Below are 12,134 nucleotides of genomic sequence, written 5' to 3' on the forward strand. Positions count from 1 at the left end.
ATATAATGATCAAATTATGATAATCTAGAAGGGAAACAGAACGCTTCTATTTCTTCTTTTACTACATAGGATCCAAAAATAATGGTTTTCAATGGAGAGTAAACATGTTCACTTGAGAGGGACTGATCAGGGAAGGTTAATAAATTTTGACTATCCGCACACACTATTCTTACTAATACCTAACTGCCATAACTTCTCCATTCTGTCCATCTTTCTCCACCCTAAACCCTGTATAAGTAATATTATAGAGGGTGGCTGATTCTGACATCAATTTGGAAATAATCAGCTTTAATTCCTAGCTGAGATCAAAATGGACAATTGTGGTAGAAAAGACCAGTGATGTCATAAACACAGCTGATTCAAATAGGAATTTGTTTTCTAAAAAAAAGTTCCAAGTACTTGTGTTTCCAAACCGAATCATTTTTACCATAGAACATGATGAAAATGGAAAATGAGAAGAAAACCTACGAAGTAATTTTTAATCCAGTCTTTAGGGGCACCTGGGTGGCTCAGCTGGTTAAGTGTCCAACTCTTGATTTCAGCTCAGGTCATGATCTCAGGGTTGTGCAATCAAGCCCCACATTGGGCTCTGAGCTCAGCGCAGAGTCTTCTTAAGACTCTCTCTCTCTTTCCCCCTCCCTTTGTCCCTCCCCCTACTCGCAATCTTTAGAATTCTTATTTTACCAGGGGCACAATGGCAGTTAAGTGGCTAAAATGAGAACCGGCTCAATGAGTCCATATTTGTATTAAACAGCAGCAAGTATTCATCGTCAGGTATGACGTTCAAAAGGACAGAAGCCCTCGATCCTCTTTGGTTGAAGACAAAATACCAAGACAACCCAGGGGTCTCAAGCCCCAGTAACAGGCCTAATCCTTTCATCTGTTCCCAATATTAATCTCTCTAAAAACACACTCATTCTTATGCACATGATTTACAGTAGTTGTGTTTTGTTTCTGATTATCAGAAAACCTATAGAATCTTAAAATTTAAAGTGCTGTACTATAAGATCAGGTAAATTATTCAAATATTGCTGATACTTTATTTTGTGAGAATGCCATGGCAGCATTCGTTCTCTCTAAGAAGAAAGTAAGATGAGGAGAAAGGAAGGGAAAGATGGCTAAAGCCCACAGGACTCAGGAACAAGAGCATGCAAGTCCCCAAAAATTTACATTAACAGAGCTTGATACCAACACACTGATTCGGTCATTAAAGCAAACATTTTCACAATAAAGCAAAAATATTTATTGAACAATCACAATAGCAACAGGAAAATCTGATATCCAAGAAGAAAGGAACAATATCAAAAAGACCTCTAGCAATAACGTGGATAGTTTTTCCTTTCTACCCTGCTTTTTTGACACTAAATTCTGAAGCACAGATCTATGTGAAGAATAGGAACAAGTTTCAGAGAATGATAAAGTTACTGTACTTATTTGTCATGTCACAAATCAATAGTCCTACAAAAACCTGTTCCTTCTATGAGAAAAAAAAAAGAAAAGAAATTAGATTTCTAAATAAAAATACATCTCCCATACTTGACTGTTCATGAAGGCATATCCAGAGTAGAAGATTTACTCTGAACAGTAAATGTCAAATTTACATTCTTCTCTACCACAGAAGTTGTACTTTTTTATACAAAAATGACACACAGTATATTACTCTTCCTTAAGAAGTAAAAACTATTGGTCCTCGCTTTGAGTTTCCTAACAGAGCTTAACCATTTTCTTTTCCTCCTTCATAGAGGACTACAACCAGGCAAGCACCTCACCAGTTTTTATTTCAAAAATGCTATGGAGGGGCACCTAGATGGCTCAGTTGGTTAAGCATCTGCCTTCAGCTCAGGTCATGATCCCAGGGTCCAGGGATTGAGCTCCATGTTGGTCCGTCCCTCATCGTCATCATCATCACCATCATCATCATCATCATCGTCAGGCTCCCGCCTCAGCAAAGAGCCTGCTTCTCCCTCTGCCCCTCCCCCCACTCATGCTTGCTCTCTCTCTTGTGCTTTCTGTCTGTCTCTCTCTCAAATAAATAAATAAAATCTTTAAAACAAAAACAAATATGCTACGGAGGTTTGACTAATGGAAGTCTCAAGACAGTAGAAAATGAAATGATTCAATGTCAATAACACAGACACATGTTCATTATATCCCAACTTACCTAATACACTGACAAAGGCATCAAAAAGATGAAATGTAAGTAGAGGCTCTTTCAAATGACCATAGTAATCTGCTATGGTTTTAAAGACATCTTTTTCAAATCCTAAATACATAGGCTGCTTCAAATCTGAACAATTAGGCCCTGTTAAAAAAAGAGAGAGAAAAAAAAAAACATTAATGGGATGATCACATCTAAGGATTAGTCTCTATGTATATGTGTGTGCACAATATCAAGATCAGATAAGTTTTCATGGGGAAAATTGACATTATATAATTGACATTATACATTTGCTTACACAAATATTCTTTATGTCTAAATCAAAATCTATATAAAACAATGAGGAAAATCACTGACTTACTTGCATTTTAAAAGAAACCCACTCTTTCTTTTACATCCTTCTGAAAGGCATTTTTGTTAAATGTAGACGATGATTATTTTCTGTGAAATATTCAATGTTTTCCTAGTCTTGACACAGTTGACCAAGATGACAATTAGCTCACATATGTAATAGACAAGTTATAAAGCAATTTGCAAAGCTTTTCATTATTTTATCATTGCTATATTATGAAATCCTAGAGTCAGAGCTGAGTTAATCAAATTCTACCTCAAACTAAACTACTTCAGACTAATAAAAACTTACAATCTTTTTCTTAAAGATATTCAAAAAAGGAGATTTTACATTGTGTCCTGTAATTCATTCTGACTATAAAACTATCTCATCCCCAGCCAACCTTCAAAAGATAGTGTTTCAAGCAGAGCATATTCCAAAGTTGGGGTAACTATAAGAAGCCTGGAACAATGTGGTCCCGGCCATACCCTAAGCAGAAGCAAGGCAAAGATCCAGTTGTATCTGGGACCAAAGAAGAACAGGAAGAAATGCTTAGCTCTCTACAGATGAGGCAGCAAATGCCCCCAAGTATCCACACACAGACCACAGATTTACATTGCCAAGTAGAGAGACAAATTGGAGCTGCTCATGTCTTGAGGGAAATGGCAAGTAGCCTCATGAGGAACAGTTTGGCCAGTCCTTCAATTCCCAAGAGAGCACGGAAGAAAGGAGTGCGAGTGCACTGACCAGTTCTGGGCCAGCAGAACACAAGACTAAACAATTAGACCCAAACAGATCTCTATCCTCAGGGGAACAAAAGATAAAGTCAGTAAAAGTTGAAAGAAACCCTCCAGAATCACTGCAACTAAAGAGAAATGATCAAACCAAAAAAAAAACAAAAAAAAAAACAGTTAAACATTCTGAGCCTTTACATTTCAACGCCAATGGGACCACGTGAAAATGGCTTCTGTTGGTCTCCTTAAAAACCCTCTTACCTTTTAATATTCTGTATACTTCTCATAAAATAACTTAATTTGATTGACTAAAATAATGAAAATCATGAAAGACCTACATGCGGTCCCGTGTTAACCTAGCAACCAACAGAGCTGCCATTCTTGCCTGCTTCCTCCTCTGCAACACCCCAAGCTTAGTCAACTGAAATCATTCATTTGGTATGTCTCAGCAGTGGGCCCTATGAGAGGAGGTAGTATTCCTAAGATATTTCTTTTCTCAATCATTTTGAACTTAAAAATATCCTTTTTTTTGCATTTTTTAATTTTATTATGTTATGTTAATCACCATACATTACATCATTAGTTTTTGATGTAGTGTTCCAGGATTCATTGTTTGCATATAACACCCAGTGCTCCATTCAATACGTGCCCTCTTTAATACCCATCACCAGGCTAAGCCAGCCCCCACCCTTCTCCCCTCCAGAACCCTCAGTTTGTTTCTCAGAGTCCATAGTTTCTCATGGTTCGTCTCCCCCTCCAATTTCCGCCCCCCTTCATTTTTCCCTTCCTACTATCTTCTTTTTTTTAACATAACGTATTATTTGTTTCAGAGGTACAGGTCTGATGTTATTACCAACTGATATTGGAAAAGTTTTGCCTGTATCTGTTTTTTTTTTTCTTTATTGAATCCTTATAACCCACATGCACAAAGAAGAAAAACACAGTTAACCTGTTTTTGTATTTACTATCAGTCCATCCTTCTGTGGCCAGCCTTGTGGCTGGCCGACAATGAAAGGACCCAGGCCTACGTGCATCTGGTCTACCAACGGGCCTGCGAGAAAGAGGGGAGCAGCAAACTTAGAAAAGGAGGCAAGAGGCCTTCAAAATATCCTACAAATCAGCCAGCCTATCCTTTCTGTTGTTCCCTATTCGATGACTATAATGAGAATCTTGCCTCAACAAGGATAAGAACGAAAAGGAACAGGTCATGACTTTGAAAGACTCAGAGTAAATTTGGGGGGCCAGTGAGAATGTGGAAAATTTAATAATGTTACAAAACTACTCAAAAGGACATCCTTGCCCTTTGGTCACCTTTTCTTCTTTGACACATAAACAAGCATTCTTACAGATATGCCAACCACCTGTAAAGCACTGCACTTAATTCATGTGAGACATGTCCCTGTTCCCAAGAACTTCCACCTAACACAAGACCACCTCACACACGGAGAGAACATTATGAAGTTGCTCTTTCCATCTTTCCCCTTCACTGTTGAGTAATTCCAGTTATCCTACTATTCTTTTTTTATTATTTTATTATGTTATGTTAATCACCATACATTACATCATTAGTTCTTGATGCAGTGTTCCATGATTCATTGTTTGCATATAACACGCAGTGCTCCATTCAATACATGCCCTCTTTAATACCCATCACCAGGCTAACCCATTCCTCCACCCTCCTCCCCTCTAGAACCCTCAGTTTGTTTCTCAGAGTCCATAGTCTCTCATGGTTCATCTCCCCCTCCGATCCCCCCCTTCATTTTTCCCTTCCTACTATCTTCTTTTTTTTTGACATATAATGTATTATTTGTTTCAGAGGTACAGGTCTGTGATTCATCAGTCTTACACAATTCACAGCGCTCACCATAACACATATCCTCCCCAACGTCCATCACCCAGCCACCCATCCTTTGTGGCTTTATGTTTACTACTCCCTTGAGGGAAAAACTGCACTCTTCGCTACATTTTGATCATCACTGAAAAACTGATATCACAACCACACCTTAATATACATTACAGAACATACTGTAGCCTAGATTTGTTTTACCAGCTTCCTCTATTCTTTCCCAGCTGATCAACTTCCAAATCCTTGGTTTGCCAAGATTTCAGAAATGGGTAATTTAATTTCACCTTTATACCTTCTATCTCATCATTGCCAACTCTGGCCAAAGATATAATTTAAATTTAATTTACTTCAGATGGTTGAGCAGGAAGAATAAAAAGCACTCTCCCAAGCTGAAACCACTCTACATCTCAGAGGTTCCAAAATATTAACCAAAAATCAATGAAAATTTAATAGTTAAACACAGAAAACTTTAGGCTTCACACAAGCTAATAATTGGTATTCATATTTAAAATGATAGTATATAATCATTGTCCATATATTATGACTGAGATTACCTACAATAAACTGCATAGTTACCTTAATTTCATTCTCTAATCAGACAAAACTAACACCAGTTAAACAAATCATTCAGAGTCCTACTAATTCAAAATTTTATTACACCTTTATCTGTACTCGTAAGCCCTACCCAAAAGGTACCTTTCTGAGGCCATCTGTGAGGCTTAAAGGCCCCATAGACCAAATATAACCATTGTTAGTCAACCAAAATAACTAGAATTCTTCTCATTAAAATCACTTGTTTGGGTTAAACCATTAACCATTATAATCCCTTCTTTGGGTAAAGTCTTCCAAAAAATCCCCAGAAAAATAGCAGTGTCAGTGAGATACTATAATAATACATTCTTTACAGTGCCTATGATATCCAATGGAGTGAATATCTATGCTGTGAAATGGACTGCATAAGTCTATGCAAATCCTCAGAAGGACCACCACAGTCCAGGCCCTGTCATCTTACATCCAATAACTGAAATACCCCGTCTTGTTTCTCCACACGAAAGTTCTCCTTCCAAACCATCCTGCTTATCAGTCAGACTAGTCTTCTAAAACATTTTTTCCCCCTTAAACCGGTGCCCTATAAAAAGCCAATAGTAGACAGGATCAGCTGAGCAAATTGAGATGTAAATACAGGGCATACTGAGGAATATGTGTTTCAGAAATAAAAATGTACAAACTGTCAATAGGCCACTATCTGCACAATATTATATTCAATATAACTAATTTTCCTTCACTGCGATGAAACAGTCAGAAGAAGTAGTATGGATTTTATCTGTAGTGTGATTATATCCACCAGAAAAGAGAAACACAACATTTCTTCAAAACTGTTCTATAACTCAGCCCCTTCACCAAGTCGCAAATTCATCACTAACAGCACACTGGTCCCGAAATAATTAACTGCTAGTCTCACAGGTGTCAAATCAATGTTCAGGCCATTGAACAAAACTATTTTCTAATTCAGGACACTAATTTCTGTTAATCTGGGGGATAATTAGTACTTACAATTTGCCAAACACTTCATAGCTGACAGTACCCAATGAGGAAGCTCTTCTGCAGAGAAACGAAAATAAAAAGAAGATAGCTGATTTAGCTGCATATAATGCGAGGAATTACATACATACATAGAATCATAAGAATGTATAACCTGCCCAAATAATATGAAACATACCTGCCAATCATAATCATAAATCGCACATCACCTATTAATAGAACGCCATGGAATAGAAATAGAACTCTCCTAGGAAAACTTTCCTAGGAGCAGTGTCACAACATGAGCTTGTACAGATCATGCCTGCAAATTTCTCAAAGGACAAGATGCACCTTTTAAAGCTTTGGTGAAAAGCAGAAATTTGGTTTATTCCAAAGAAACAAACTAACTGATCAGTTACCCTAAGAATTAAGGAAAAGACAGAAAAAGTAAAAATATTAGTTACCAACTATATTTGTGAATCCAGGTCACCAACCCCCTCCAAAAAGGGGGTAAATTCTCTATGTCTGTTGTCCAATATAAGTATCATTTTGCATGTTTCAATTTTCAAAATGTTTCAGGGCAAGAGATTTCCATTGACATACTAATATAGGCTATGAGTTTTTGGACAGCCTTAAAGTAAAAACTGTTAACATTGCTACAAGAAATCCGAGCTAAGCCTTTTTCCCAGAGTTCCTCCCCTCCTAGCCCTGACACAGACATCTGATGAGATGGACCCACACTCATGCTTCTACTTCTCCATCTTCTTCACTTTGTGAAAAACTGCAAAGACACTAATCGAACTGTATTAGCTCTAATGAACCTGAGGCTTGTGGAAGTGTTCTTCTTTCTAAGAACTTGGTAAGACAAAAGATGACCAATGATTTAATTAGTAGGTAAAAGTATTAATGTTTGCTCTACTCAAAGAATATGGAAGGATTTTAAATTTATTTCAAAGGCAATAGCCCCATCATTCTATGTAATTTAATCGTATAGGTTGATATTAACCTGACAACTCACAAAGTCACAAATTTATTTCTGTTTCCTGATACCATCCATTCCCAATACAGAGGCTACATACAAGAGGAGGTGTTTCAAGTTTCAAAGACACATTCTGCTCCTGTCAGGAACTGGGACCCCGAAAATCCTCTTTCCCTCTCACAACTGCTCAGGCTCCTTCGGGTAGAGTTCTATCTTGCTGCCCAGTAGCCCCAGCCCTAAATTTAATAATAATTTATAAAAATCCAAAAGTACTACACCATCTTCCCACATCCAAATGTCATTCTAGTTCCAGCTATTCCCAGAATCAAGGGTTGGAAGTAAAGAAAGAACCATTCAAAAAACCCATCCAATTCTGGCCCATCCCCAATTTAAGAGAAGAAAGCTTTAAAATCAGTTTGGGGATTCTGGCCCACTACAATTACCATGCCCTTATTTTTCCAAATAAAAAAACCAGGATAGGCAGCTGCTAAATGTCTTTTTTTCCTGACTTGTAAACTGGCTTGGAAGAAAAGGAATAAAAAAATTAAAGCACCTTCAGTATTTAAAGGCCTACCTTTATTAACAAGAAAAAAAAATGACATAAATCAAGACTATCCCAGAAAATCTACCACAGAGACATCATATGAAAAGGTCAGGAAGAACCTAAAATCAATCAGACCCACTTGAAACCTAAAATCAGTCTCCAAGATCCAGTTAGTCACAAACTGACTCAAGCACTCAGTTAGGTCTTAAACTTACTTTTCAGGGATTTTTCTGTGAATAATACAGAACCACTTAATGTCCAGTGTAGCTAACACTGAACTAGCCTCTGGATGGATTGTGCTGAGGCTCTGACTCCTGGATGTTCACCTTTCCTTGACACTTCCTTAATCCACACAATTATTTAAATTGAGGAAATGAGACAAGGCTATACATAATGAGAAGGTACATTTATTGAGGGTTTAGGGAAGGATCAGTAAAGAAGCTGATGGACCTGTGCAGCCAACACAGTGGGTCAAATGGGACCAGAATGGTTTTTATGCACTTACTCGACTTGTCATCAAGGATGACAACTCCCTGCTTGCTCACACTATACACATTATGGATGATGAACTTGGAGTTGACCAGTTTAATGTCTAAGACCTCTTCCAAAGAATCCAGGCCAAGGACTTTCTGTAAACTGGAAAGATACATGATAATTAAATTAATTACTTAAAAAAAAATCAGTATTACCCAAAAACCTGGCATGTAAAATATCAATCTTTAGAAAGTTTTTTTTTTAAAGATTTCATTTATTTATTTGACAGAGAGAGACACAGCAAGAGAGGCCACCCAGGCGCACCAAAAGATCAATCTTTAAAATGCGTTGTTTTCATGCATTTTATCCAATCTTGGCAAAAAGGCTAGAAATTGAATATGATGAAACAAACTTAAAGGACCTTTTGGCCATTAACAGATTGGTTCACTAATTTAATAACATAACACCCTGAATGCCAAGAAAATGATTTCATAGGTATAGATATTATAAAAACAAAAACCAGCTTATCCAATGATGAGAAACTGCTAATGATATGTTTGTGAGGGAAAAAAAACTGCTATATAACATCATTTACTTTAATTACCTGTAGTATACCAAATATCTAGGAGACCAAATTTACCACTGTGTTTCATTAAACATAAAACTTCAGGGTTACTAGAAAGTTGAAGAACTTTTAAATTTCTTTTCTTAACTATTATATAAATGACAATAGAAAATTTCCAGAATTCAGATGCAAATAATACAAAGTTAAGGTTTTAAGGCATAATTTCAGAAAATTCAATATGCAGAGAGTAGTAGAGAAGCAAAATAGAAAACAGTGAAAGTTCTCATTAACATCAAATGCACGTACTATGCTAATGTCATAGACTTCCATATCTCTTCTACGTTGGCCTCTGTCAGCTGTCTGCGGTAGACGAGACGGCAAGCCGGCACCTCTCCAATGGCAATACTGTGCCGCTTGTACCACATCTCAGAGTTCTAGTTGGCGGGGGCGGGGGGGGGGGGGAGAAAGAGAACAAGTATTTCAACAGACAGTGATACGATTTTATCAGAAATTTCTTTGACTTGGTTATTTGTAATTTGATTTAAAATAATAACTAGAAATATGAACTCATTTTCTTTGCATAGACTACAGAGAAGTCGAGTAACCCTTAAGGATGAGGTCACATTATAAATGAGTATTCATAAATCACAAAAGAATAGTGGCAATAAACATGACATCGACTATTTTTTCCCTGTGGGAATTCCAACTACTCAATGAAGTAGCCATGAAATAAAATTCATAATTAAGGCATAGAATACCTATCCATATTTACACACTGCCCAAATGGAGTAATTGTTTAAAACAAACTTAAAGTCTATTACTTCCAAGAATTCTTTATTTTTTGTAAGCAAAGATCAAATAAGTACAAAGTCAAAGAGCAGCCCCCAGATCTTAGGCAACTGCAGAAAGCAGGAAAAACAAGAGCTCCACAGCACAATCATTTACAAAGATATTCTATAAGAGTTTTTACAAAAGTATCTTTATAGAAAAATCTTATACACTTGGAAAAACAGAGGCAGAAATTTGTTTTGTGATTTTGTTTTTGGAGAATTACTGAATTACAAAAGAAAGTTGAAGACCATGTGGATTTGTGAATTTTTTTTAAAGTATCTAAATTACGTGTTCATTTTTGAAGGCAGGCATATAAACTGTTGCCATTTGCCTAGCAAACCTACTTCCAAAAGTTATCTTAAAGAAATACCATGGGGGCAACTAGGTGGCTCAGTCAGTTAAGCGTCCAACTCTTGGTTTCAGCTAAGGTCATGATCTCAGGGTTGTGAGATCAAGCCCTGCATTGGGCTCCACACTGGGCTCAGAGTCTGCTTGAGATTCTCTCTCCTTCTCCCCCACCCCATGCTCCCGCTCTCTCTCTCTCTCAATAAATAAATAAATAAAATCTTAAAAAAAAAAAAAGACCATGGATATATTCAACTATTTATCTGTAAAGATATTGCTCACTACATTGTCTAACTGGAAACACAGTATATATCTAACAGTAAAGGACTGGATAAATAAAATATATTACTTTCATATTAGACAAGATGCAGATATTAAATATGATGTCAAATGTCTAATAACATGAAAAAATAAGCTAAGCACAGTGTTCAAAGTGAAGAACACAGGCTATGAAAAGCTCAACATGATCCCATTTTTGTGTTAAAAGTTTGTATGGAAAAAAGGATACACTACAAAAATGTTCATGTTAATTCTCTCTGGATGATATCATAAGTAATTTATTTTCCTTTGTCTCTGCCTGAAAACAATTCTTTTTTTTTAAATTTTTTTATTGTTATGTTCATCACCATACATTACATCATTAGTTTTTGATGTAGTGTTCCATGATTCATTGTTTGTGCATAACACCCAGTGCTCCACGCAGAATGTGCCCTCTTTAATACCCATCACCAGGCTAACCCATCCCCCCACCCCCCTCCCCTCTAGAACCCTCAGTTTGTTTCTCAGAGTCCATTGTCTCTCATGGTTCGTCTCCCCCTCCAACTTACTCCCCTTCATTCTTCCCCTCCTGCTATCTTCTTCTTTTTTTTTCTTAACATATATTGCATTATTTGTTTCAGAAGTACAGATCTGTGATTCAACAGTCTTGCACAATTCTATTAAATAAATGAATAACAGCAATAGTAATTAACAGTTACTGAACACCTGTGTGCCAGCCACTGTTCTAAGCGCTTTATAGATTTGAATTCACCCGATTCTCACAACAAGCCTGCCCCAGAGAGTATTATTATCATCCCAGTTTCACCATTAAGAAAACTGAGACACAAACACAATGAATAAAACAGAGAAACAAGCTCAAATAGCTAGTAAATGGAGGAGCCAAGATCCAAACCCAGTAGTCTGGCTCCAGAGTCCAATATCTTACTTTCCACACTGTACTGCCCCTCAGCAAACACAACAGTTTTATTTTATTATTTTATTTTTTAATTTGTATAAACGGTGAAGCAAGAGAAAAGACAGGATAAGACAAAAACAAAAACCAACAAGCAAAGAGGAAGCAAAGACAAAAATAGGGAAAGTAAAATAGAAGAAATGAATGATGAGCTGAAGTTCTTCAAGAAAGATGAATTCTTTCTTTATTGACCATTAAACTCCTCATTCTAAAATCCACATCAAGGACCAAGTGGGGAAACAGATCCTGCTCTGCCTTTCTTCCTTTGGACATTGCTCAAGAAGCGGCTGCCGAAGCTTTGCTGGAATTACAATGAGCAGGGAGCCCAAACCTCTCCCACTTTATTCAAGAGGGAAGTACAAGACAGGTACACATGATGAGAGAAATGATAAGCTTTAGGAGAAAATGGTTGATGACTCTAGGACACTGGTATACCAGTTCAGGGCTCCTGGAAAATTAGAAAATGAAAACAGAAGATACAAGTCATTGTCACTGGAGCATTAAAGTATGCTAATGAGTACTTGGTTCTACAGATGACACCAGGAATATTACAACTTCATAGAACCAGGTGGAAT

General features: G+C 37.0%; 1 protein-coding gene across 1 annotated transcript in view; it reads right to left on the minus strand.

Moving 5' to 3' along the window:
- The window catches only part of DEPDC1B (DEP domain containing 1B), an 84,635-nt gene that overhangs the window by 31,619 nt on the left and 40,882 nt on the right, over positions 1-12,134 (minus strand). The window contains exons 4-7 of the mRNA XM_027606958.2: positions 9,459-9,586; positions 8,619-8,749; positions 6,624-6,671; positions 2,162-2,302 (exon numbers count right to left, since the gene is read on the minus strand). Coding sequence (XP_027462759.1) covers positions 2,162-2,302; positions 6,624-6,671; positions 8,619-8,749; positions 9,459-9,586 — 448 coding nt within the window. The remainder of the gene's footprint in view (positions 1-2,161; positions 2,303-6,623; positions 6,672-8,618; positions 8,750-9,458; positions 9,587-12,134) is intronic.

The sequence above is a fragment of the Zalophus californianus genome, chromosome 5, assembly GCF_009762305.2.
Source record: "Zalophus californianus isolate mZalCal1 chromosome 5, mZalCal1.pri.v2, whole genome shotgun sequence".
Lineage (NCBI taxonomy): Eukaryota > Metazoa > Chordata > Mammalia > Carnivora > Otariidae > Zalophus > Zalophus californianus.